The sequence below is a fragment of the Dipteris shenzhenensis genome, chromosome 9, assembly GCF_047967505.1.
Source record: "Dipteris shenzhenensis isolate YYH24624 ecotype China chromosome 9, Dip_SZ_1.0, whole genome shotgun sequence".
Taxonomy (NCBI): Eukaryota; Viridiplantae; Streptophyta; class Polypodiopsida; order Gleicheniales; family Dipteridaceae; genus Dipteris; species Dipteris shenzhenensis.
Window position 1 is genome coordinate 20363753 of NC_141604.1, and position 26447 is coordinate 20390199.

The 26447-nt window shown below is 43.5% G+C and overlaps 1 protein-coding gene across 1 annotated transcript in view; it reads left to right on the forward strand.

Annotated features, from left to right (window-relative positions):
- Nucleotides 1–8554: 8554 nt before the first annotated feature.
- The window catches only part of LOC147898347 (histone-lysine N-methyltransferase family member SUVH9-like), a 64501-nt gene continuing 46608 nt past the window's right edge, over nucleotides 8555–26447 (forward strand). The window contains exon 1 of the mRNA XM_087379658.1: nucleotides 8555–10822. Within this exon, the coding sequence (XP_087235784.1) occupies nucleotides 8707–10764 (2058 nt within the window). The 5' untranslated portion in view covers nucleotides 8555–8706 and the 3' untranslated portion in view covers nucleotides 10765–10822. The remainder of the gene's footprint in view (nucleotides 10823–26447) is intronic.

A 26447-nucleotide genomic window follows, 5' to 3' on the forward strand; every position in this document is an offset into this window, starting at 1 on the left:
CATAGCACATGAAAAGAAACCCCCAACCCAGCCACAATGGCAAATTGTTTGTGTTGCACATTGACCTTTGATAAAATTATATATATTTCCCAATAGATTTATGCTATGTCCAATGGAACAACATCAAGGTGAAAAGAGGACTATAAAGAAGTTTGTTGTCTCCAAATTGTATTGGGGTGATATTTATGATTCTATCAATGGCCAATGCAATCCAAGTGATTCTCCATTGAGCCCAGGTTGAGTGTTTCTTTTCATGTACTGAAGTTTATGTGGCGAAGATATGGAAAGTATCTTTTTATGTGTTAAATATGTGGAAACATGTTGGTTACCATTATCACATTCTACTTAGCACTTGCAATTTCTAGTAACCACTATCATATTCTCAGTGCTGCTATCAAATGCTATTTAGCATTATTTAGGTACTACTATCATAAGCTCTTAGATACTAAGTACCATTGTCATAAATGCTAGGTGCCACTCTCATATGCTATTTAGTTCTGTTTAGATACCTCTATCATATGTCTCCGATGCTAAGGCCTTGTGCACACAGGACAAAAAGGTACCGCTGGTTGCATGAAATTCTGTTGACGCACTTGAATACTTTTCATATAAAGTGACTCTAGTGCATCTTTGGTGCTCAAATTGGAATCTCAAGTTTAGAGGGTGTAGATTTGAGCACTAGAGCGCCATTTCTTGTCCACCAATCCACTCTAGCCATTTGGCTCTAACCATTGCCTTCAATGTTACTCTAGCAATCTAGAGCTAATAAGTTGCTCTACCCAGGCAATGAAAATTGGCCACCTACAAACTCTGCAAATCACATAGATCTCCTTATAGATTGTCAAAAGGCCTTGTTCGATCTCTATAGCTCACATAAAACTCCATCAGATCCGTTAAATAATCCACCATTTGGTTCACACAGAATAATTTCAATTGGGGCTTCAGAGTTGCACCAATGGCACATTTTGACCTCATGACAATAGGCTCTATGTGCCATTGCCATATGCTAGGTGCCATTGTCACATACTACTTAGTTACTATTTAGTGTTATTTAGTATTATTTATGTTTATTGAGGTACCACTCTCAGATTGTAAGTACCGTTGTCATATGCTAGGTACTACTCTCATATGCCTAGTACCACTATCTTATGCCTATGTCATATGCTAGGTACCACCACTTAGTACTTTTTCATTCTAAATTAACATTTCTAATAATTTTTTATACTCTTTAATACTATTTAGCCACTGTAATGCTAGTTTCTTTTGTCTGTGCCCCCAAGACTTCCAGATAAAAACAATGACATTCTACTTCTTTGTCATCCTTTGCATCAATTCCATGTCCTTTGGCATTCTTGTCCCTCATTAATTAATGGCCCTAGTGGTCTAAAGTCCCAATCCTTGTACATGAAAAGAAACCCCAATCTAGCCGCAATACTTTTTTTTGAAATGATTATTTTTACTTGACTCTCTCTAGAACTCAATCCCCAAACAAAAATGTATAAGGTCCAAATTTATCTTAATCAAAATGCATAAGGTCCAAACTCTCAAATAAAGAAATTCCATGTCCTCTACCATGCTTGTCCCTCATTGATTAATGGTTGAGCAAAAAAGTTGTGTATTTGTATTAAGAACACAAGATATCTACAATAGAGCTTCTAACATGCAAAGAAACAAAATGTTCAACCCTCATGGAAAATACATAGTAGGCATAATAACTCAGTAGTATTAGCATCTACACCAAAACATATTCAATGAAATACTGAGCAATGATTATCTATGGAGACAGTGACTCAACTGCGGTAGACTCTAAAGTGGAAACAACAACAAAAAACTATGAAATATTTAGTAGTGATTATCTATGGGGATAGTGACTCAACTACATGTGGAAACAGCATCAAAAAACTTGATAGGGCTCTTCTTTAATTTTACTACAACTAATAGGGATTTCATGCTTTCTATCAACCTTGCAAAATGCTTCTTACTATTCCAATTGATACCTTCTTTTCGGAGCTAGATATGAGCTTCATCAAAGTACAAGAAAGATTTGTCCAAACTCCATTGTTCTTGTTCATCCAAAAAGGGAATGAGCCCTAACTTTAGTTCATAGGTCCTATATGACTTTCCCAATTTATTGTTCTCTTATTTGAAATTGAGATACTTTCCAAACTTTCAAACAAAATTATGTAATACCTCTTTTGTAGAAACTTGCCATTTGTTACTGTCATTGAACCCATTTCTAACCCAATTGGTTTTGACATATGACTCTAGAATCTAATCCATCAAGTCCGCATGCATACCTTTATCAATTATCATAGTAAAACACTTATGTAGAGAAGAATGAGACAACACTCTTGTAAATTATTTGCTGTCAAGATGAAGTTGTCGTGGACTAGTTTATGTGCTTTTTTTCTGGCAGAGATGACTTGGGTACTACGCTTGAGATGGCATATGCAACATTCTTCCTTGCCTTTGGCTTCTCCACTGGGACCTTTTGGTTTATAGGTAGAGCCCTCTTCTTGGGCACTAGAAGGGCAAATAGCATGTTTTAATCGATTGACGGGGTAGTGTAAAAGCCTCCTTTATAGGTTTTGATCACCCTTACATAAGAGGTTGGAGAATAGAGCTAGTTGCTACTATGTAATCTAGGAATTCAACATAATTGCAAAAGATATAAAGTTATTACCCTTGAGCTTCCTCTCTGACTACCTCATAATGTGTTAAGTGCTTTATCATGAATTGTGCTCATGATGGTTATCATCTTCAGCCCACTAAGTTAATTGTTGCTCCTTTTGTCTTACCAATACTATTCTATTATAATGAAAAAGTTTGTGATTATTGCATAAATAAGTCCCCCCCGCCTCCCCGTCCCCATCTAATCCAAATATGTCATATTATTTTCATTTGCTAGATGTTAGGTATGTTGCTAAATAGTCCTCTCTCAAATCTTTTAATGTCATGATCTAAAAATAGAAAGCACCTTGCTATATCCAACTTTCATATTGGAATACTAAGCACAAGTATCACACTCTATCTTGTGAACAAATCACACTATATCTTCTAAAAACAAGTATTACTGAAGAAGGCACCAAATACCCTATTCTATCCCTCTTGGAAGTGAAAAGCTTGTTATTGCTCCATCTTGCAACCAACTTGAAGATCATGCTTCTATTTTATATTGTTGACATTTTGAAAACATAGGTTTATACTATTTTCGAACAAGTATCCACCATAGATCATGCTACTATTTTAGTACTATTACCAAGTTGCTTCTATAATATCCTTTGAGACTCTCAAGGATGACAGTCTATCTAGATCTTCTACCTTGTCACCATGTCGAATGCTTTTTTGAAGCTAACTTAATTGTAGATGATATACATTTAAGTGTATTATCGTTGAGCTCCCTCTTTGACTACCCTCATAATGAAGTTTGCTTGTGATGATGCTCTCATCTTATCATCCTCACCCCACTAATGTTTGCTCCTTTTTTCTTACCAACATTATTCTATTACAGGGAATAAGTTTGTGATTATTGCATAAATGGTTTCCCCCCTATCTAATCCAAATATGTTATATGATTTTCATTTGCTAGATATTTAGTACGCTGCTAGATAGTACTCTCTCAAATCTATTAATTTCCTTATGTAAAAATAGAGAGCATCTTGCTATACCCACTTTTATTCCACCTGCCCCTTAGTTAATCATGCACTTTCCCTCTTCCCTTTCATCGCTCTTCTTTTCTCTTGGAACTAATAGTCCCCCAAGCAATATGAAATAGATTTTTCATTGAAAGGGGGGACACATTTGACATAAACATCAAAACACATAGCCAGGGTAACACTGACATAAACTAATTCCAACACACTGTAGCTAGTCTTACTTTGATTATAAGTTTCATCCAAGGGACACATTTGACATAAACATCAAAACACATAGCTAGGGTGACACTGACATAAATTGATTCCAACACACTATAGCTAGTCTTACTTTGATTAGAACTTTCATCCATCAAAAATTTCACTTCTCAAACAACACTCTTACAAATCCAACCAGTATCTTGAGGAGGATATAGATTCCAAATTCTAGCTTTCACAGTTTCAAAAAAATTAGAGTTTGAAAATATGGAAGATTAAGAGAATATAGAAATGTGATGCATGATGAATCTATTTGAGGGTCAATCACAAGCTCTTAAAGGGCTACAAGTGTAAAATGAAATCTTATTATAAGGAGAGTGCATGATCTTAGATCTCCTGTAAAAAAGGTGATGCATCAGGATACCATTGTTAGGGGACAACCGGATCCCAAGAGAATCAATCCTCAAAATGATGACAAATTGTGGGAAGAGCATCCTAGGATGGAATGGAATGAAAAGAGGAAGGATGAGGAATACAAGTATGAGGAAACAATTGGAATTTTTTATTCTAGCAGATTGTGCACACCTATTCAAAGTTTGAAGTCTAGCTAGGCTCCTAAGAATGAAGAAATAGATGATTGAGGTGATTATGGGAGATACTCGTATGGAGAGTTGCAAGAGAAACTTTTGGAAAACAAAAGACGTCTAGATATAGCTTTGAAATAGGTCTTCAAGAGAGAAAAACTTTTTGAGCTTGACGATGTTGATAGATCCCAAGAAAAAAAAGCAATTGTTGAGTGGCCAATTCCAAAAAATGTTAAAGAGGTTTGAAGTTTGGTAGGATTAGCTAGTTTTGAAAGGAATCCTACGTACATCGTACATGCATTTTCTAATATTGCTTCACCTCTTGCAAACTCAACAAAGAAAGAAATAAAATTAATTTCAAATGGTCAATGTCAACATGCTTTTGATACCATTTAATAAGTGGGTGAGAATTGTGTATTGAAAATTCCAAAACTTGGTAAACCTTTCACATTCACTTTTGATGCAAGTGGAGATCAAATAGGCTATGTTTTATCGTAGGGTGGGAGGATAGTTCAATATGAGTAAGGAGGTTTAAAGAAAATATCCCACTCATGATCTAGAGTTAGTGGCCATAGTTCATGCAAAAAACATTGGTGCCATTTTCTTTGAGGTTCCAAATTTGAACTAAGGACTGAACATGAGAGCCTAAAGTTGCTTATTTACCCAACCACAATCAAGCCACATTGAAAGGAAATGGATGGAACTTCTATGTGAAAATGATTTTGATATTTAAGTGATAGTGAGAAAGGAAAATAAGGTAGCAAACACTATTAGCCATAGGCGATGTTGAAATTCCATAACTAGACTTCCATCTTCCTGCAACCTATGTAAATCTTAGAGCGAACCATAGCTATGGAAGATGGAAGTTTACGAGTGGTTCAATTCGCCATTCAAGATAAGAAGGTGAAGGAACTCAGGAACATGACTATCCGGGAGGTTCTAGGTAAAGTAGGATCTTTACTTCGTTGAGGATATCACATGGGAGAATTGGGTTGTTCTATGTGCAAAATTTCCAGAATTCTGCTTTAGGGACAAAGCATTTTCAATGTTTGTATGGGAAGACATTTCATTTTGGAAAAAGCATGTATGAGGAAGTTGTAGACTCTCCAGTAGGCTACAAGTTAGATACATTGCAATTTACATGGTTCCCAGATTGAGGTTCTAGGTGCATATTTTGAGATAGAGACATTGAGACTACGATTAATTTTCTACCTCCCATTGAGACTGAGATACACGAGGTCCTCCCATGGATGTGGTAGGGTGCTACATCTTTCTTCCTACAAGAAGTGTTTCCATGTAAATGACTCTTTGGAATAAAAAAACTATTTCTTTTCTAAAATTTCAATTGTTATTTTATGGAGATCTCAACTTTTATGACTTGGCATCTCACAAGGGAAAGGAGAGGGGGGGGGGGGGGGTGGGAAGCTTATGTATTTGAGGCAAACTGGATAAGTATTGAGGTAGGAGTTCAATGAAGAAGAGATATGATGTGATGGGGTTTCAAGAGAGCCTTGGGAGATACGTGGTCCTAGCATTCCCATGGGGCACTTTTTGCTGAAAAGATGTTTGTACAAGAAAAAGCGTAGTGATGAGGGGAAAGGAGGGGGAGCTTATGGACTGAGGCAAGTTGGAAAGTGATTTGATGGGATGAGGGTTTAAGGAGACCTTTAAGATACATGGCCCTAGCATTCTCATGGGGCATGTTTAAAGAGAGAAGTACTTGGTTAGTTGGGTCTACTTAGAGCACTAATGGTATGCACACCCCCACCTAATTCCTCCATTAGTTTGGTCATCTATAGTTCTACATATTCCAAAAGCTCTTAATCTCAACAAATAAGTCCATACACATCAAGGAGAAAGGTAATTGAGAAGACCTTTAATTTTCAAGTGAGAAATTGAATTTGACTTCTTAGGTGAAAAAGTGGAGAACCCAATTAAGCTAAGGTCAATGGGAAGACTTCAAAATTTTATTCAAAGGGGGCACTTGGACTCAAGACATCCATTTCTCACTCACGAGGTCTTGCCACTAAGCCACCTAAAATGTTATAAAACCCTCATAAATAGGAGGGGAGGGGTCACCTCCACTCATAAGTAGAGGGATGTCCTCATTAATCACCTCTCCTCTTGTCTTTCTACCCCTCCCTTCCTCACTTGTTTCACTAATCAATACAGTTTTGAATTATTTTTTGGGCAGGACTGTTTTGATTGGTTCGAAAAAAGCGTGAGAGCATTGTGGGAACGGAGTGACAAGGCTATGCATGTGTACATGCTTGTGTGAATGCATACTTAAGATTTCACTTAAAAAATAGTGAATGCATACTTAAGGCAATTCTACTTGGAAGGAGAAGCATGGCAGATTTTAACGTTTTTTTTTTGGGAAAGAACTTGCTAACTTATGTTAAGGGTCGGTGAAACCCAAATAAAGACCAGCACTACAAAAAGAAGAAGAAATGGCCATTACAACAAAAGGGCATATTGCCCAAGGCATACATTGCTTCTAGGAGTGTGGTGATTGTGAGGAATATTTGGAAGGTGATGGAGGTGTCAATTCAAAGGGTGGGGCTAATGTCCAGCTTTTTGTGCAAGCTGGTTGGAGATCGTGTTGGTTGGGGATCCTTAAGGTTTTACTTCAACTGTGGCAACAACGTTGCTATATTGAGAGATGCAATTTTATTAGTGATATGGAGTGAGGGGACTAGAGCGGTGTTTGAGGAAGAGGGTTGGATGGGTGATTGTGGTACTTGGCTAGCTATTTTGGTGAGAAGATACGGAGTTGATTTTAGCATGTTGACTTCGATGAACGACCCTTTGGTGGTGAGCATGGCTATATGTAGGTGTATTTACTGTATGCCCAACACTTTCTTAGCACACTTATAGACTAGCACATAGAAGAAACCTCAACCCATTTGGAGAGTTTGGTTGCCTCTAACCAGCAAAACCAATTATAAGGAGATTTTAACTTGTCCATTAGAGACGTATAATGAGTGCCTCTTCTCTGTGCATTTAAGATAGGTGTGAGTTTCTGTACATGATTATGCACATGCTAACGGTGCATGCTTCTAGGTCATGAGACATATCTTACACTATGATCTCATCTCTGACCATGTCAGGTATCTATGGTGCCTGATGTTATGGAATATGCCATGGCCTTCTCCGATGGTATGCATCTATGGCGCCCCACATTATGTCTATCACATCACTTGCAACAAACACTCATTGGGGCTCATATGCCATATATATAGCACATGCAATTGCACATGAGAGTTGTGGAATGACATGACTTGAGAGGGAAAGGGCACTCTACACTAAGGGTCTGTAGAGACTGTTGTGGTGCTCGCCCTTAACACTCCAACATACCAATATAAACAATTAAGAATAAAGGTGTGTAGTGAGTGCTTTACACACTGTTTGCTTGACTTTTATGCATGGGTCATCCATGCGGAGCCAACACAATGGTGGGTAGCGAGTTCTTTGACTTCTATGGCTAGCTGGATGTGGCTGCTCTCTATCTGCTCAGCCATGCGTGGCTAATGTTGGTTTCCCATGGATGGGCACTGATCATTCATTCAAGTGCCAGACGAATCCTTTGTTGCGTTGCTTCACATCTTATTGCTGTACGTTTTTGTGTCCCACATGGTGCTGTTTTTTTTTCATGAGGCATTGAATGTGTAAAGGCTCTGCCCATGACAACCCGCTCATCCCATCTTTTAACGTGCCGCAACGGTGGGCACTCGTCGGGCAATCGAACTGGCAGTGTAACCGAGAAGCCCAAAGGTGTAAGTGGCCGATTGCGTGTTGACGAGACTAATTTGACAGGCGAACCAACCGGCTCATTTGAAATCATAGCTAGCGGAATGGGAAGCGGAGGCTCTTGTTTCATGAACCGTGCACCACCACCGCCAGCACCAGAGGAGGCACGACCCACCAAGCAGAGGCCAAGCAAAGTGGGGATCTCTCTGGTGGAGCTACACCTGAAGTTGCATTTGCAGGTGGCAATTGCATTTCCATGTGGTGTGCAATTGCATTTCCATGTGGTGTGCAATTCTGAGTTGGAACGCATGTCTGCCCTTTGCCTTGTTCATTGCTTTGGTTAGCCATAGCCATAGCCATAGCTTTCCATCATCTTCTTCCTCTCTCTCTCTGTCTGTGTGAGTGTATGATCTAAAAAGCCATTGGAATGGAGCTCCCTTGCTAAACAGCTTCCCCTTCCCTTTTACTCACTCGAGCTCTTCAGCACAGATTTTCTTCCTCCCCCCCCAAACCCTCCCGCCATGGCGCACCCCCCCCCCGATCCCTCTTCCTTGCCTCTCCTCTTCGTCCCCCCCCTTCGTATCGTCGCTCCCCCCGGCGTCCACGCCGTCTTCCCCCCCCCCTTCAACCCCCACTCCCCTTTCCATGGATTCAATCCTGGCATTTTCTCGCCCCCCGCACCGGATTCCGATCCCAGCTCCAAGAATGGCAGACCCAAATCGTCGGCCGTCCGCGACTTCCCCCCCGGCTGTGGGAAAAATGGCGGTGTCCACCCTCCCGGACCGTCTACCGTGCGTACCAGCCCCGGAAGATCGAAGGCAAGCAGCGCGCAGCCGGCGTCGCAACCTCAGGTAGGCAAGCAACCTGCAGCTGGTGAGCATTTCGGGGCTGCTTCTCCAAGTCCCACACCTGAGAAGGAGAAGCGCAAGCGCAAGCGCAATGCGTCATCTGAATCAGAAATGAAAAAGCCCAAACGATCAGCAGCGCGACCCCGCGCTTCGGTTCAAGGAGTAGCTACTACAAGCAGCGTTTCTGCTAAAAGAGCCATTACAGACACATTGAGGCTTTACGATGCCATACGGCGTACCTTGGTGCTCGAAGAAGAGACGAAAGGAAAGGAAAGTAGCAAAGGCAGCAGGCCCGACCTCAACGCTGGGTGTATCATAAACAGCAAGGGTCTGTCTGTGAATCGAAGTGGGAAGGTGGTTGGGCCGGTTCCTGGAATCGACGTGGGAGATCAGTTCTACTTCAGGATGGAAATTTGTTGCATTGGACTGCATGGTCCTATACAAGCTGGTATAGAGTACCTCACGGCGAAAGAGAGCCAATGGGACACACCCGTTGCTATAAGCATCATCTCGTCGGGGGGGTACGATGATCGCGATGACGGTGAAGAGCTGATATACACGGGTCAGGGTGGGAAGAGCGCTCTCGATAGCAAACAGAACGAGGATCAAAAGCTAGAAAGGGGCAATTTGGCAATGGAAGGAAGCATGAAGCACCAGATACCAGTTCGAGTAATTCGGGGTATCAAGGATACTGTTAGCCCCTCCGGTAAGACTTATACGTACGATGGGCTATACAAAGTGGCGCAGTGCTGGTCCGAGAAAGGCAAATCCGGTTTCGAAGAGTTCAAATTCAGGCTCCAGAGGCTACCTGGACAGCCAGAGCTCGGAAGTGCTCTCATCAAACTATCGAATCATCTTAAACTGAAACCTGTTTCGCGGAAAGGGCTGCGCATGGCCGACTTGTCGAGTGGCAAAGAAGCTGTCCCCGTCTGCATCGTAAATTCTGTTGACAATGAGCACAGCCCAGCTCCCTTCGAGTACTCTACCAGCGTGCAGCTTCCGACTGGGATGTCGCAGGGATTTGGGTCTGCCCACGGCTGTGATTGTAAGGGTGTCTGCAGCGCATCGCAGATGTGCTCCTGCTTCCTAAGGAATCAAAATGCGTTTGCGTATCTCAACAATGGGGTTCTCGTGAAAGAGAGGGGTTTGATTTATGAGTGTGGAAACAACTGTAAATGCTCCTCCAGCTGTCGGAATAGGTCTACTAAAAAAGGACAGAAGTATCGTCTGGAGGTTTTCAAGACAGAGGACAGAGGATGGGGACTGCGGTCTTGGGATATCATTCCTGCTGGTACCTTTGTTTGTGAGTACACTGGGAGGTTAGTTCATGATGTGCACTGGCTGCCTACCAAAGATTACGTTTTGAATCTCATCAGGATGCCCAAAAATAACCCTCGATGGGGGGAGGTTTCTAGGATTCTCGACAGCAAGGCTGCACAAGCCGCTCAGGATGTCCCCAGACCACAGCTAATCATTGATTCCAGCCAAATCGGCAATATGGCTCGGTTTATCAACCACAGTTGTTCTCCGAACCTACTAGTGCAGTGTGTGCTGCGGGATCACGAGGATGCAAGATATCCCCATATGATGCTCTTTGCCATGGACAATATTCCACCCTTCAGGGAACTGACAATAGATTACGGTTCTGAAATACCCACGTCAGAACTTCAGGTGCAGCTTAAAGCGTGCCTTTGCAAGTCTACAGAATGTAGAGGTAGATTTTACCAATGATATTGGGAAGCAGGACCTGATATGACCAGCAAATACACACTGATGGGCTTTTAAGGAGGTGAGATATCGCTATTTTCTCTTGGCAGCGTCAAAGGAAACAGCAATTAAACCATGCAATAAATTTGCACAATTGAACCTTTCTTCATTTCTCTTTCTCTGTGCTCCACCTGCGCATTGTAGGGACTCTGATAAAGTCAAACTCATAGTCGAAAAGATAATAGCTTATGGTGGTTTGTTATGACCATAAACAGCAAGGCTTGATCATGCCTTGACATGAGAGAGAGAGAGAGATGATTGTATATTAGTCCTCTGGAGAAGATCTATGGGAACGACCACTATCAAAATGATGGTCGTTTTATGTATCACTTGCTATGCTATGCTGCAAGCATAACTGCTGCTCCATGTGGACAGTTTTAGTATGATGCCCTGAGATTTTCTTTATGTAGGCGCCTAGCTTCTGGGTCAGCATCCCTGGGAGGTTTTGAGGCTGGTGGCATTGGTGCTGTAATTTTCCCTGATGTGTGTGTACTGCGTACGCTCGGCAATGGAGGAATGTATGTTCCTCCTTTTTGATCTCCCCTATGGGACGGATTTTACAGAGTCTTGCATGCTGGGGGTTGTCCGGCTGCCCTTCTTCAGCTCTTACTTTACAGATTAAATGCTGTATGTCCTCCTGGAGATATTTTTGCATTTCATAACTTTGTTTGATTGATTCTCATTTGTAGAAGTCGGCCCGGGTCTTGCCATAGCTACTATAGCAATTTTTACACGACAGCTTCTGATTTCTTCTCCATCCTCTAGGATATTAGCAGCCATGTTCCCACTGTTCCATCCATTTAGCCCCTCCTTTGTGCCACCTTGTGGTTCTTGTGGCCTCCATTGCTTGCATGGGATCCTGCAGGTATCCATTTTTCCGAGCTTGTTTTGCGTGCGCGTGTGTGTGTGTGTGTGAGAGAGAGAGAGAGAGAGAGAGAGAGAGAGAGAGATGTGATATGATCGTATTAAAATCCGCTCGAGACCCTATTGGAGTGAGAGTTGTGCACGTGCAGAAGCGTAGAGAAGAGAGAAACAAAGGTAGACACCAGAGATAGAAACAGAAACTGTATATAGATCCAGGGATACAATCCACAGCCAAGGGGCTGGTCAAGAGAGAATGCTCCAAGGAGAGGCCCCTGTGAGAAGGGGGGGAGCCTTTTAGAGCCCCCCAAGCGAGCCTGGTCAGCCAGCGTTGGTTGGCCATTGGATCGACCAGCAGGTTGGCCCTGACTGTTAGCTCAGGTTTGACCCGACCAATCAGGTTGGGTAACCCGTCCTGTTTGGGGGCTCAGTTTGGGCACCCAACTCAGCCCTACCAGCTAGCACAGCCAGCCTAAACAGGCCTCTACCTAACCTATCCTCTCTGGGCAGGCACACCCACAATGAAGCCCTCTCTCACTATGAGATGCCATACTCTTAACACCATCTCTGCAGCTCATGGTGAGCATAATGATCTGAAGATGCAACCATGGACCCTCCAGCAGTGCATCTACTGGTTTCCCCTCGGAGAGAACATCAAATAGCCTAGATCCTCGAACCATAATGCCACCTTGAAAGGCAAATCAGCTGTACTCTAACTGTGATTTCCCATGCTAGTCTGCATTGAGTTTGCAATGGCGTATAATGATCTGTGGAACACACCACAACTTGTACCTCCAGTGAACACATTACGTGAAAGGAACCTTGAACAACGAACCCCAGTACACACCGTGTCCATAGTCTCTGTAGCATCAAGCAATGAATTCCGAACTCATTTGGCCCATCGCTCCGCAACCTTGCTTTGCCCGCCAGACTTTCAAACGATCGGGGCCGTTAGCAGACCGCACTCCCGCCCACATGCCCTCTGTGGCTGACCTATTGGGGGGGACTGTCTTATTGTTAGAAGGCTGGTACTATCTGGCGATCCTTGGCAACTGTTGCTGCCTTGGAACCACCTGTCTGGGAAGATGAGTCTGACTAGGAGTCCTGATCCTTAGTTTTGCCTTTGGACCTATAGTCTCTGGCCAGATGCCCTTTCTTCTGCATTTGCAGCACATGCTCCTCTTATTCTTATGCACTGTTGAAAGTGCTTCACCATCTGGAGTGCCATCTGGAGTGACCGTGAGCTTATCTTGGGAGTCAAGAACCGATTCCTCCTTAAGGAGAAGGGAGTACTAGTCATAAAAGTCCAGCTGACTTGTTGTGACTTGGCACCTCAAAGGTCGAGAAACCATGTCCTAATTTGGGGGAAGCTTGGTTAGGATGAGGGCTGCCAACCGGAGGGATGTGATGGCAATGGCCATTGCATGCAGCGGATCACGGAGAACCTGTGATAGAAATTGACCAACAGAGGGTATGCACAGCGGAAGACTGATACAATAGCCCAGGAGCTCACACAGTGTGGTGTGGGTGGAATCAACAACTTCTTTACTTAAGGTGTGTAATGAAGGTGGGAAATAGCAGGGAATTAGGTGGGAAAAAAGAAGGGAAATTGGTGGTAAGATAGGAGAAAGAAGGGGGACTATATAAGTCAGCCCCTAATGATTTGTATGGTACCATTTGATGTGACATCTAATCCTATCTACTCCTCCCTTTTCTTCTTCCTACATGCTGCCTCCTCCCTCTCCCAATCTCTCTTTGTCTCTCTCTTCCTCTCTCTCTTCCCCTTCCTCTACCCTTCCCTCACCTTCTTCCCCTTTCTCTCTCTCCCTCCTACCAATTCTACCCCCTTTCTCTAATCTGCCCCTTCCCCCCCTTTCTTACATTGGTATCAGAGCCTTGACTCTAGCACCTTTGTCTTCCTCTTCAAGCAACTCACCAATCCCAAACCTCTGCTGGTTGTGACCACCCGTGTTTGCTGCTCCATTCAAATCAAGTAGCTGCTGCTCCATTCAAATCAAGTAGCTGCAGCTTCTACTGGGCGTCAGCTCCAACCGAACGCATTTGTGCTATACCAGGTCCGTCGTCGGTGAAGCGCCCACGATTTCCCTCGACGCCCATATGTCAACCAGCTCCTAATGAATCGAGGAGCTGCTAACGTACGTAGACTCCCAGAGGAACTAGCATCTCTGAGCTAGCTGGGCTCCAACCAGACGAGCGCCCAGCCTCTGCTAGCTGTGCCTCCCGAGCACCAATTTCCTTGACCCCGTCCACCCACAAGCAGCATCGACTCAAGCAAAGACCTTGCCATGAACCGTCTGCTCCGTCCGTTTACCCTCCGTTTACCTGTCGCTTTCTGTCGAGCCTCGCCTGCTACGTGATCTTCCCGTCCCCGTTGCCCATTTCGTGACCTCCCCGTCCAGAACCCAGTGCCCGTTGCATAATCATTCCGACCGTGCCCGTTGCGCCGCCCTACACGACATCCTCCCTGTCTTGCAAACCTTAGCCTCTAAGGTTCCATGTGCTAGACTAACCTTGGGTTGGCTTGGGTTACTTTGGTTAGGTTTAGTTAGTTTGGTTGGGTTTAGGATCAGTTAGTTGGGCTAGGTTAGGTTAGTGCTAACTAGGGTTAAATGGTCAAGTTGGGTTACCTTAGGTCAATGTCCTAACTGTCTTACTAGTCTTAGGTTAGGAGTCCTAATTGTTTTAGGTGACTTATGGACCCCCCTCGGGGAAAAAAAAAGGGCTGTTCCATCTAGACAAGAGCGGTATCCTGCATAGCCATGGTTGTGGTAAACTGCTGGCTGAACTCTTGTCCTATCTGGCGGAAACCTCTTGTCCTATCTGGCGGAAAGGGCATCTAGAAACTGCGTCTGTGCTGCCTACGCTTCCCAGGATGCAGGAGAGAGGCTGAGTGGAAGAAACCTCTGTACCACCAATGGATGCAGCCGCTGTTGCAGGCACTTGCAGCCTCATCAGTGTCATGCAATATATCACGAGGGGCACGCTTCGGTGACATGGTGACTGGCCCTAGAGAGAGGAGCTCGAATGTAGGCAAGGAGAAATGGATAGCAAAACCCTGCGTAATGAGCACCTAAGATAGTGCGTGGAAACACGAAAATGTCGATGGAGAGGCTCAGAAGAAGGGTCGTCGAAGAAGCTTCAAAATGGAGCCAAAATGGCTCCAAACGGGCTATGAAAGGCCCCTAAAATGAAGCTGAAAAGTGAACTTTTCTCCCCCTAGATCACATCTGCCATTGCTATGCTGTCATCCTGCTTCAACATGTATCCACTTGCTTGGTAATATTTCTTTTTGTTTTTCAATAGTATGCTTATTAAGAAATAAAATGTTTTCCTACTGTTCAGTGGCGGTCAATGGGGACTAGGTCTAGCATTTGAGGGTGGACCCCCTTGCTTGGGGTTATGGGCATCAATCAAATGCATAGATTGCATACTGACCTCGGAACCATTCAAGAGAATGTTCCTTGAGCTTTGGGTGTGGGCCTGGCAGCATGCCAAGAGTAATGGAGATACAAGATAAGATGACAAACAAATGAGCTCAGTATGGCTCAATTATGACCTTGGAGTACGTCAGTAGCTAGTCCAAGCTCTTAGGAACCCATGGGTGCGATCAGAATTGAATTCTGACAACTTTGAAATTTTAGGGTTTTTGGGAGTGACACGTGGCAGCTGACACGTGGCATACTGCCACATGGAAATTGAGCTGGCAGGTCAGTCCACCTGTCCCACATTTGTGGCAGCATGCATGGTAGGTGGTAGGGCAGCCTGGAGCAGCCACAACCCCTTTCTCTCTCCTGTTGCAATCCTTCTCTCTCTACTGCAGAATTTCTCTCTACTATTCCAGCCCCTTTCCCTTGCAGAAATCTACCTTTCTCTGCATCTGTGGAACAGCAGCAGCTCCTCTCTTACATCCCCTCCCTTGGGGTCAGCATTGGCACTCTCTCTCTACAACTATCACTTCATAAAGGCTTTCTCTCTCTAGCCTACAGGCTGTTTTTCTGAGCTGTTCTCATTCCAGCTCCATTTCCACACTCTCCTCATGTCACGGGGGCGTGAAATTCTAAGTACTTTAATGTACTACAAGACCGTGACAACTTTGGTTTTAAAAGTCCAAGCGTGGGCTTAATAATGTGTCATTAAACGCGGCATGGTGCCTAGCACATAAGCGTAATTAATCCCTAGGCCCAAAGGCATTCGGCATTCCAAGGAATTAAAAGAGTGGTTGTTGGGAAATGATGATGTGGCATTTTTAATGGGCCCCCTAGAGGGCCATGTACCTTCAGTGGCCCCCCCTAGAGTTCCAGGTGACTCTAGTGCCTTTCTACATGCTCCTTTGCCATTCTTGGACCTTCCTGGGCCTTCTAAACTTCACATGTGTGGTTTTCTCTCTCATCTTCTCCCTTTGTTGAGATTTTGGACTGGTTTTTCAGCCTCCTTTAGCTGAATTCCGTTTTTCTCCATAACTCCTCACCTGTTTGGATTCCTCGACTTCCGTTTGGCCCGATGGCTTCCCCTTTGCCTCTCCTTCGTAGTGATATGCTTTTCCCTCCGTGCGTTTGGTAGAACGGGCAGAGCTGAGCACTTCTTTTGCTGGTCGAAATTGTAAAAGTGGCTTTTTTCAGACCTTTTTGCTTCTACCGCCTCCTGGGTCTCTCCTCTTGCAAAGCTACAGCTTTCTGTTGAATTTCGAGTGGTCCCACGTGTTGGTTGACTGGTTTTTCTGAGTTGTGGAGGACTTTCCGGCGATGAAACTTCTCCAAAACCTTCTCAATGCCTTCCTCTCTGAAGCTCGCTTCTTTTGAGCTCAAGAACTCCCATTTCTTCTTGACAGAAGTACTTCTTTTCGCATTTTTCATTGTAATTCTTGTTGGTCGGCTCTTGTAAATGCTCTTTCTTCATGCCTTTGCACTCCTCTTTGGCTGAGAATGCAATTGGGCATTGGCTACTCCTCTTGGCGATTGAGGACTTGGTTCGAGTTTTCATGGCTTGGTGAGTTGTGATTTTGCTACTGCAATTTCTTTTTGCCATAAGCTATTGGTTGGCCTCGTGCGCTGCCTCTTTCTTGGCTCACAGGTGCCCAGGCAGTGCAACATGAGTCATTCTTTGGTTGGGTACTTTGCTGATTTTATTTTGGAGCTTTGAAAAGCTTTGTGAATGCCATCTGGAAACCACTCAAAGAGAGTGCAGATGGGGTGCAGTGTGATTGCATCTGGACAGCCAATGGAATTGCACTCGGAAAAGAGAATGCCTTTGGGTTGAGCCTATGGGTTAAGTGCACTTATGTGATGGTGTTCTATGCTTGAAAGCCTTGCGAAGGGTGAGTGAATTGGGGCTGCATGCTTAGTTGCAGGGAAGGTCTCCCAGATGCAACTTGTAATCATTTCATTGTGAAATATAAAGAAATACCGAAAGGGGCGCCACGGTGTTTGGGACCAATCGGGTGCACCTGTCTATGTTTGTTGAGTAGGGGCATTCTAGCCTCCATCTCTTTTTCAATGGTTTTGTTTGTGAACAAATGGGTAAATGCCAAATGGTGATCATGCAATGGTTAATGGTTGTGATATATGCTTTGTGAGCTGTAAATAAGTGTTGAAGTGATTAAAGGTTTAGTTCCACTGCCCTTTGAGTGATTAGAGGTCGGTTTCATTGGTTCTGTTGTCGAGACACCACAGTCTTTCTCAAGAGGTGGGCCTCGGTAGTTTGGTGGAAGGATATCTTTGCTGCACTTTTTGACAGCTGAATATTACAACCATAAACATGGTGAGTACCCATGAGCAAGAGAGCTCCACAAGTCCTCAAAGGAGAAGGCAGGAAAGCCTTAATGATCCAGCTAGTGTACAGTTGCAGGGAGCACAACAAATGCCTTTTGAGCAGGCCACACATGAAGCTACAATTGGGCTCAACGGTGATACTAGTTCTAGCAGTGAGTCAGATGATGCTACTATGTTGAATGCACAGCTTGCAAGTGCAGTGACTGCTTTGACTCAGCTGGCTCAAAATTTGGCTCAGATTGTGCAAACAAATGCCAAGAAGAAGAAGAAATCAAGAAAGCACAAGCACGGAAAGAGTGAGTACACACATGCATCAGCTTCTCATGGCGGACCGAACACTCATGCATCAGCTTCCCATGAGGGACAGCCATCAAAAATGACTCAGAAAGTGACTTCCAAGAGAGAGGAATCACCCAAAAGAGCACTTGAGAAAGAGGTACAAAAAGTACAGCTAGTGCAACAGTATGAGCAGCCAGCACAAGGCCTTGGTTTGGGTACTTCTACTCCTCAAAATAATAATGTGCAGTCCATAAATGTGGCTCAACCACCTCAGCCATATTTGAGGCAGCAACCTGAATATTTTGGTACAGATTCTATCTTTGATGCTATGTTGATTTCACCGCCAATTGGGCATAGAAAGCAAGCCATGTATGACAATGTGGGAATGCAGCCAGGCATGCAAGCCACAGCATATGCTCCCATGCCTAATGTTCAGCCAAGCATGGCTCTCCCTAGTGAAGGGAATGCTGCAAATATACAGCCATCTTTGGGACAGCCAGTATCAAATGTATATAAAGAATTTAAGGATGGTGGTTCTCATGTCAAGTTTGATACATATAATGGAGTACAGGACAAGTACAAAGCCCTCACATTCCTTAAACAGTTTGATGCTGCATTTCTTGGGGGTTTGTTTACAGAAGCATCCAAGATGAGGAAGGTCGCCACATGTTTGAAAGGCAATGCACTTAAGTGGTACACCAACCTTATGCTTCATGGAGATGCACCTGCTACGTGGCTGGAATTTAAGCAAGTGTTCTCTTCTACTTGGCTTACTCCAACTTTTGAAGTTGAAGTACTTTCACACTGGCATGACTTGTCATACAAACTTTGCAAGAATCTTGATGATTACACCTAGAGGTTTTGGGATGTTTTGTTGCCATTGAGCTCTTACAGGCATGTTTCTTTGAAAGAGCAAATAGAGAGGTACTGTTGTGGATTGCCTAGTGAGCTACGTGATTATTGCATCAAAACCAAGGTGGGTTCTATGACTCAATTAATTGAGAATGCAAGAACAGCATATGCATTGGATGCAGGAGAAGAATTTGGGCTTTATGGACAGCAAGAAAGAAGACAACAAACGGGCTGCCAAACACTAGGATAAGGACATCAAATCTGAAAAGAAAAATTATGGCAAACGACCGTTTCAAAAGGGAGGAAAAGCCCAATTCAAAGCTGGTCAAAGGCGTGGACAGCCTAATAAACAGCCCCGTACCAAGTTATCTGATGAAGAGAAAAAGTCACTCATGGAGCAAAACAAATGTTTTATATGCAAAGGAGAGGGACACCGCTCTTATGATAGCCCATTCAAGAAAAGAGATAGGTTAGATGATGATAAGAATGGTGATAAACAGGCTGATCGGAAGGGCAAAAGGCCTAAACCTTCCGCAGGACTTCTTCCAGATGTGATTGGGAGTTTGCCACATGCACATGATGAAGAAGAAACGAAAAAGACCGAGATGTGCAGAGCATGGGGAAAAATCAAAAATTAGAATTGTTTGTTTTTCTTTGATTCTGGGGCAAAGGCGAATTTCATAATTCTTGATATGGCAGGAAGGCTTGGCATCAAGCCTGAGGAAATGGGGCCATCTGGCATGTGTGATATGGCCAACCCTGAACTCAACACACTTGTCACTCCTATCATTGGCAAGTTGAGGATACATATCCAGGGATATTAGGATGCAGAGGACTTCTACATTATGCCTTTGCTAGAGTGTGATGCTTTGCTTGGGATGCCTTGGATGTACAGGGTGGGAGCTGATGTGCAGATGAGAAACAATAAGATTTCTTTAACTCACAGAGGCAAAAATCATGTACTTGATGTAAAGTTAAAAGGGGAGTCCATCCCTGTAGTTTCAGCTTCTTGTATTTCCAATGTAACAAAGCGTCATATTTCAGTGTACTTGATTTTTGTCAAAGAGAACAGCCAACCAGTTCAGGAAGGCTCTACTCTTTCTGCTTTAGATAGAGAAAGGGTTGCTTTTATTTCAGATTTTCAGGATTGTTTCTCATATGCACTTCCTCAAGAATTACCTCCCAAGAGGCCCGAGGATCATCAAATTGATATAATTCCAGGAAGCTCACCGCCTAATATACCTCCCTATCGTGTCAGTAAGGCACAACAGGAAGAGATAATGTCACAAGTGAAGGAACTCTTGGAAAAGGAATTAATACAGCCAAGCAATTCTCCTTACTGTTCCCTTGTGTTGCTTGTGCAAAAGAAGGATGGCAGTTGGAGAATGTGTATTGATTATAGGGCTTTGAATAAAGTCACAATTAAGAACCGTTTTTCAATTCCACGCATTGATGATATATTGGATCGGTTGAAAGGTTCCTTAATGTTCAGTCGTATTGACCTTAAAAGTGGATACCATCAGATAAGGATACGGCCTGAAGATGTCTACAAGACTGCCTTCCGCACTTCATTTGGCTTATATGAGTTCCTTGTGATGCCTTTTGGTTTGACTAATGCACTTGTCACTTTCAATAGAATGATGGACATAATTTTTAGAGTATACAGAAAGTTTGTGGGCACTTTCTTCGATGACATCATTGTGTTCTCTAAAAATGAGCAGGAGCACAGGAAACATCTCACTATTGTGTTTCAAGAGTTGAAAAGACACAAGCTATTAATAAACACCAAGAAAAGTGAGTTCTTTATGCATGAAATTCATTTTCTCGGTCATATAGTGTCAAAGGATGGAGTCAAGATGGATCTTGCAAAAGTTGAGGCCATAAGGAGTTGGCCAATTTTGAAAAATATGCATGAAGTTAGAAGCTTTCTTGGGTTGTGTTCATGCTATCGGAGGTTTATAAAGTACTTTGTAGAAATTGCTTCTCCCTTGCATGCTTTACAAAAGAAAGCTGTACCGTTTCGGTGGGGACCAAAGGAAAATGCAGTTTTTGAAGAGCTGAAGCAAAAGTTGTGTTCTGAACCCGTTATTATCTTGCCAGATCTTCAAAACCCTTTGCTGTAACTTGTGATGCATGTGGGAACAGCATAGGAGGCACTTTGATGTAGGATGGCAGAGTGGTTGCATATGAGAGTAGAGTTCTCAAAGATGCTGAATTGTACTTGCAGACATATGAGAAGGAAATGTCAGCAGTGATACATGCTTTGACCACATGGAAACATTACCTTCTTGGAGCTGATTTTTATGTGCAGACAGATCATCAGTCACTTAGATATTTTCTCACGCAGAGAAAATTATTTGAAAAGCACATGAGATGGGCTAACTTCCTCTCAATGTTTCATTTTCAAATTGTACATGTGCCGGGTAACAAAAATGTCGTGGCTGATGCACTTTCCAGGAAACCATAGCCTGAAGCAGTCTCCAAGAAACCCAGTGTTTCAACAGTGAGCATTGCTTACAACAATGTGTTAGATGTGATGAAAGATCAGTATGTTAATGATGCTGATTTTTCAACTATTTATGATCAGCTTTCTGATGGTCAAAGGCATGGTCACTATATGTTGAAAGAGGGTTTCATTTTGATGCATGGACGACTCTGTGTCACTGATCAGATGCGACAGAAAGTCATAATGGAAAGTCATGCTCCTCCATATGCAGGACATAGGGGAATTACAGCAACAATTACAGCAGTGGAGCAATACTTTTATTGGCTATCTTTGAGGAAAGATGTGGAAGAATATTTGAGAACATGCATGGTTTGTCAAAAAGTAAAGTTTGATAGGCAGAAGGCACCTGGATTGTTACATCCTTTGCCAATTCCGGATAGACCATGGCAAAGCGTAGCTATGGATTTTGTGTTTGATCTTCCGTATACTCCTACTAGACATGATGGATTATGGACAATAATTTGCAGGTTTAGCAAACAAGCCCACTTTGTGCCAGTAAGAAAGAAAACTACAGCAGATCAAATGGCCAAATTGTTTCTGCAGCATGTCTTCAAGTATCATGGGATGCCTGAATCCATAATCAGTGATAGAGATCCGAGGATGACCAGCCTCTTTTGGAGAGGGCTATTTGAAAATATGGGCACTACGCTGAATTTTTCGTCATTTTTTCACCCTCAGTCTGATGGACAATCGGAGCAGGAAAACTCTATCATCTTGGATATGCTTAAATGCTATGTCTCAGACCACAAAAGCAAATGGGAGCATTATTTGCCTTTGCTGGAATATGCTTACAATAATACAGTACACACATCCACAGGTAAAGCACCTTTTGAAATAGTGGAAGGTGCTAGGAAGATACCTCCCATTTTGCATACAAAAGAGAAAATCTTCGAAGCTAATCGTTTTGTGGAAAGCCTTGAAGAGGCTTACAAGAAGATCAAATATGCCTTGCAAAGAAGTGAGGACAAGCAGAAAAGAGCAGTAGAAAAGCACCGCAGGGAATAGGTATTCATAGAAGGTGATTGGGTTTTCCTGCGTTTTCAGAAGGCAAGGCTGAAAAATAAGAAAGGCAAGGAAAAATTGTACACAAAGCTGAACATGCGTTACTATGGTCCTTTCCAGGTTTCTGAAAAGATAAATGAGGTACCTTACAGGCTGAAGTTGCCTCCGCATTGGAAGATATATAATGCCTTTCATGTGAGCTTATTAAAGCAATATCATCATGGAGATATTCCTGAGGATTTACCTGATGAGGTGCAGCCTGAAGTGGAAGAATAGGATGAACTTCTAGTCCCAGAGCGGATTCTGGTACACAGAGATAGAAAGCTCGAGGGTAAAGTTATTCGTCGCTACTTGGTAAAATTTCAAAATTACCCATCACTTGATGCGAAATGGATGGAGGAAGGTGAACTGGCAAATTCACCTGGGATATTGCAGCTTTACCTTGATGCTTTCCACTTAGAGCCGACTGCGGTCCGCGCTCCTACAGGTAGTTTAGCAGAGCGAGCGTTTGGAGCATTACCTGGTGTTCGAGAGGGGGGTAGCACCTCCACTCTCTCAGTACAGACGGGCTCACCGTGATTTCATGAGGTCGCTTGATGACACTGTATGTCTCATCCGAGATACTGAGCTGACAGTATTTCTATTGTGAGACTTCATGATATTGATGCATCTTGACTATTGATCGCCGAGGATCACATAGATTTTGAGTAGCGTATATGGATGGATGCATGCCTCTCCTAGCCATATTTTCACTGTCTCTGTATACTATAGCTGCGGCTTTCTTGTATACTCTTTTATGCTATATTTCATGCTCACTCTTGTGTTTTGGGGCAGCAAACTGTGGTTTGTTGTTTCAAGAGAGGGGTATGTCACGGGGGCGTGAAATTCTAAGTACTTTAATGTACTATAAGACCGTGACAACTTTGGTTTTAAAAGTCCAAGCGTGGGCTTAATAATGTGTAATTAAACGCGGCATGGTGCCTAGCACATATGCGTAATTAATCCCTAGGCCCAAAGGCATTCCAAGGAATTAAAAGAGTGGTTGTTGGAAAATGATGATGTGGCATTTTCAATGGGCCCCCTAGAGGGCCATGTACCTTCAGTGGCCCCCCCTAGAGCTCCAGGTGACTCTAGTGCCTTCTACATGCTCCTTTGCCGTTCCTGGACCTTCATGGGCTTTCTAAAGTTCACATGTGTGGTTTTCTCTCTCATCTTCTCTCTTTGTTGAGATTTTGGACTGGTTTTTCAGCCTCCTTCAGCTGAATTCCGTTTTTCTTCATAACTCCTCACTTGTTTGGATTCCTCGACTTCTGTTTGGCCCGATGGCTTCCCCTCTGCCTCCCCTTCGTAGTGATATGCTTTTCCCTCCATGCGTTTGGTAGAACGGGCAGAGCTGAGCACTTCTTTTGCTGGTCGAATTTGCAAAAGTGGCTTTTTCTGGACCTTTTTGCTTCTACCGCCTCCTGGGCCTCTCCTCTTGCAAAGCTACAGCTTTCTGTTGAGTTTCGAGAGGTCCCACGCGCTGGTTGACTGGTTTTTCTGAGTTTTGGAGGACTTTCTGGTGATGAAACTTCTCCAAAACCTTCTCAATTCATTCCTCTCTGAAGCACGCTTCTTTTGAGCCCAAGAACTTCCATTTCTTTGTGACAGAAGTACTTCTTTTCGCATTTTTCAGTGGAATTCTTGTTGGTTGGCTCTTGTAAATGCTCTTTCTTCATGCCTTTGCACTCCTTTTTGGCTGAGAATGCAATTGGGCATTGGCTACAATGTCCTCTTGGCGATTGAGGACTTGGTTCGAGTTTTCATGGCTTGGTGAGTTGTGATTTTGCTGCTGCAATTTCTTTTTGCCATAAGCTATTGGTTGGCCTCGTGTGCCGCCTCTTTCTTGGCTCACAGGTGCCCAAGCAGTGCTACATGAGTCAGTGTTGAAGTGATTAAAGGTTTAGTTCCACTGCCCTCTGAGTGATTAGAGGCCGGTTTCACCTCACCCAAGGGAGCTTCAGAGGCATCAAGGACTTCATCTACAAAGGGGCAAGTCACGAAGGGAGTGTGTATTGTCAAGCCACGAAGGGAGTCTCTATTGTCAAGTTTATCTCATTTACAACACTATTTCATGTTGTTTCTACTATCTTTCTAGAAACTAGTGCTTGCCTCTAATGTTGGATGTAAGTGGTGATTGTTGCAGGCTTCTTCCTTGTGGATTGGGCAAGCCAAGAGTTGAAACGTGAGCTTGGAGTCCTCCTTTTCGTTGTCTACCTTGTATATATGCTCTTAAGTCTTGTATCTAGGTCCTAGGCTTTCACTGAGTTCATCAGTTTGGATGGTGCATTGCACCTTGGTCTTGTATCTCCATTTTCAAGAATAAAGTGAGCCTGGATAAAGGGGGGGCTCCGTCTTGGCCCCTCAATCATATTGCAATTTCCAATGATGTCACTTTGTGTTCAAGCTGTATAAGTCTTAATTCTAGCTTAATTGCAATCTCTTAAGATCAAGTATATGTGTTTGACAGCTCGCCATCATTTCATTCATACGCCTCTGCAAAATTCGTTGTCTGAATTAATAGAAAGCACCAAGTAGTTTACATTGGTATCAGAGCTTAGGTAGTGGTTCTGTACTTTGTGCTTTCTCTTGTTGAGTCTCTCCTTCAATGAGTCATCTTGTCATCATGGCAGCCAATGGATTTGACCCTCCTCCTTATCTGCATGAGTTGAGTGCTCTCTTGTCAAACATTGCTTAACACGTTCAAGTGCTGGAAAGCAACCAAGCAGAAACTCATGACACAGGGCCCCAATCCGAAGGAAGAGGCTGTGTGGATAACACCAACTCCAACAAGGAGGGAAGATCATCCTCTTCTTCCCCTCCTCGAGGTAGACGGTGTCATCGGAGTCCATCTCCTTTGAGACATCCACGGAGACGAAGGTATGCAAAGCATAAGGTGCCATTTGGAGACAAGTTTACCAAGTACAAGGGAGAGGACAAGCCCGAGGTCTTGCTGGCCTGGATCCGAGACCTTGACTATTTCTTTGAGGGGGATGAGTACGAAGACAAGGCGAAGATCCGGTTTGCTGTCCTGCTCATGCAAGACCGTACTTCACTCTGGTGGGAAGCTATGGTCAACACTGAACAGCAAGCCCACACCTGGAAGCGCTTCAAGAAGAACTTGATGAGGCAGTTCCTGCCTAAGGAGTTTAAGAGAGATACAATGGTGCAGTGGGACATCCTCCGCCAATGCCAAGAAGAGAAAGTCAGTGAGGATGTTGATTGTTTTTGGGATACTTTGTTAAAAGTTCAAGCATTCAGTAGGAAGGATAAAAAAGAGCAGCAAAGGAAGTTCTTTGCTGGCCTACGGTATGTTGTTCAACATGAGGTGGACATTGCCTACTTCTCTCGAAGACACCGTCAACATGTGAGAGTTTGGGGAGAGAGAGAGAGAGCAAGAGAGTGTGAGCTTGAGAGCTGAGTTGCAATAGAAGACTGTAAAGAGTACAATTGAAAGAGTGAGAGATAAGGTTTTGTCCTAGTGACAAAACCTTAGTAGTCACTAACCATAGTTAGTGAACTAATTGCGGTTAGGGGGAAAAACCTCTTAAAGAGGAAAAAGTGTCCCTAACTAGCTTATTAAATTACATTGGTCACTGTTGAATTATATCTATAATTCTAACACCCCCGTGCAGTGCCAATGTCATGTACAAGGTTGATCAATCACCAAACGGATATAAGTTCAGGGCACTGGGAAATGCCCCAAACTTTTCACGTGGTAGTGCTTTGGTCAAAATATCTGCAACGTTGTCATGTGTGGACACAAAGATCATACTGATCTCTCCTGCATGCAACTTCTCTCTGACATAGTGATAGTGAACCTCAATGTGCTTCGTGCGAGCATGAAACACTGGATTCTTTGCCACTGCAATGGCACTTTGACTATTAGTGAGAATTGGAGAAGGACCCTCCAAAGACAGATGAAGATCAGCAAATAGACGTCGCAGCCAGACACATTCAACTGTTGCTGTGAAAGCTGCCCTGTACTCAGCTTCACATTATGAGGTAGCCACTGTAGATTGTTTCTTGCTCAGCCAGGAAATGCAAGATTTACCCAAAAGGAAACAATTGCCACTAGTGGACTGCCTAGTGTCATAATCACCAGCCCAATCTGAATCACTGTAGGCATGCATCTGCAAGTCACCCCCCCTGGGAAATAACAAGCCAAAAGACTTCGTGCCCTGCAAATAACGGAAGATGCGCTGAACTGCCTGCCAATGCATAGTTTTTGGGCTGTGCATATACCTGCTCACCTGAGATACTGCAAACTGAATATCAGGTCTAGTGTTGCAGAGATATACGAGGCATCCAACAGCCTG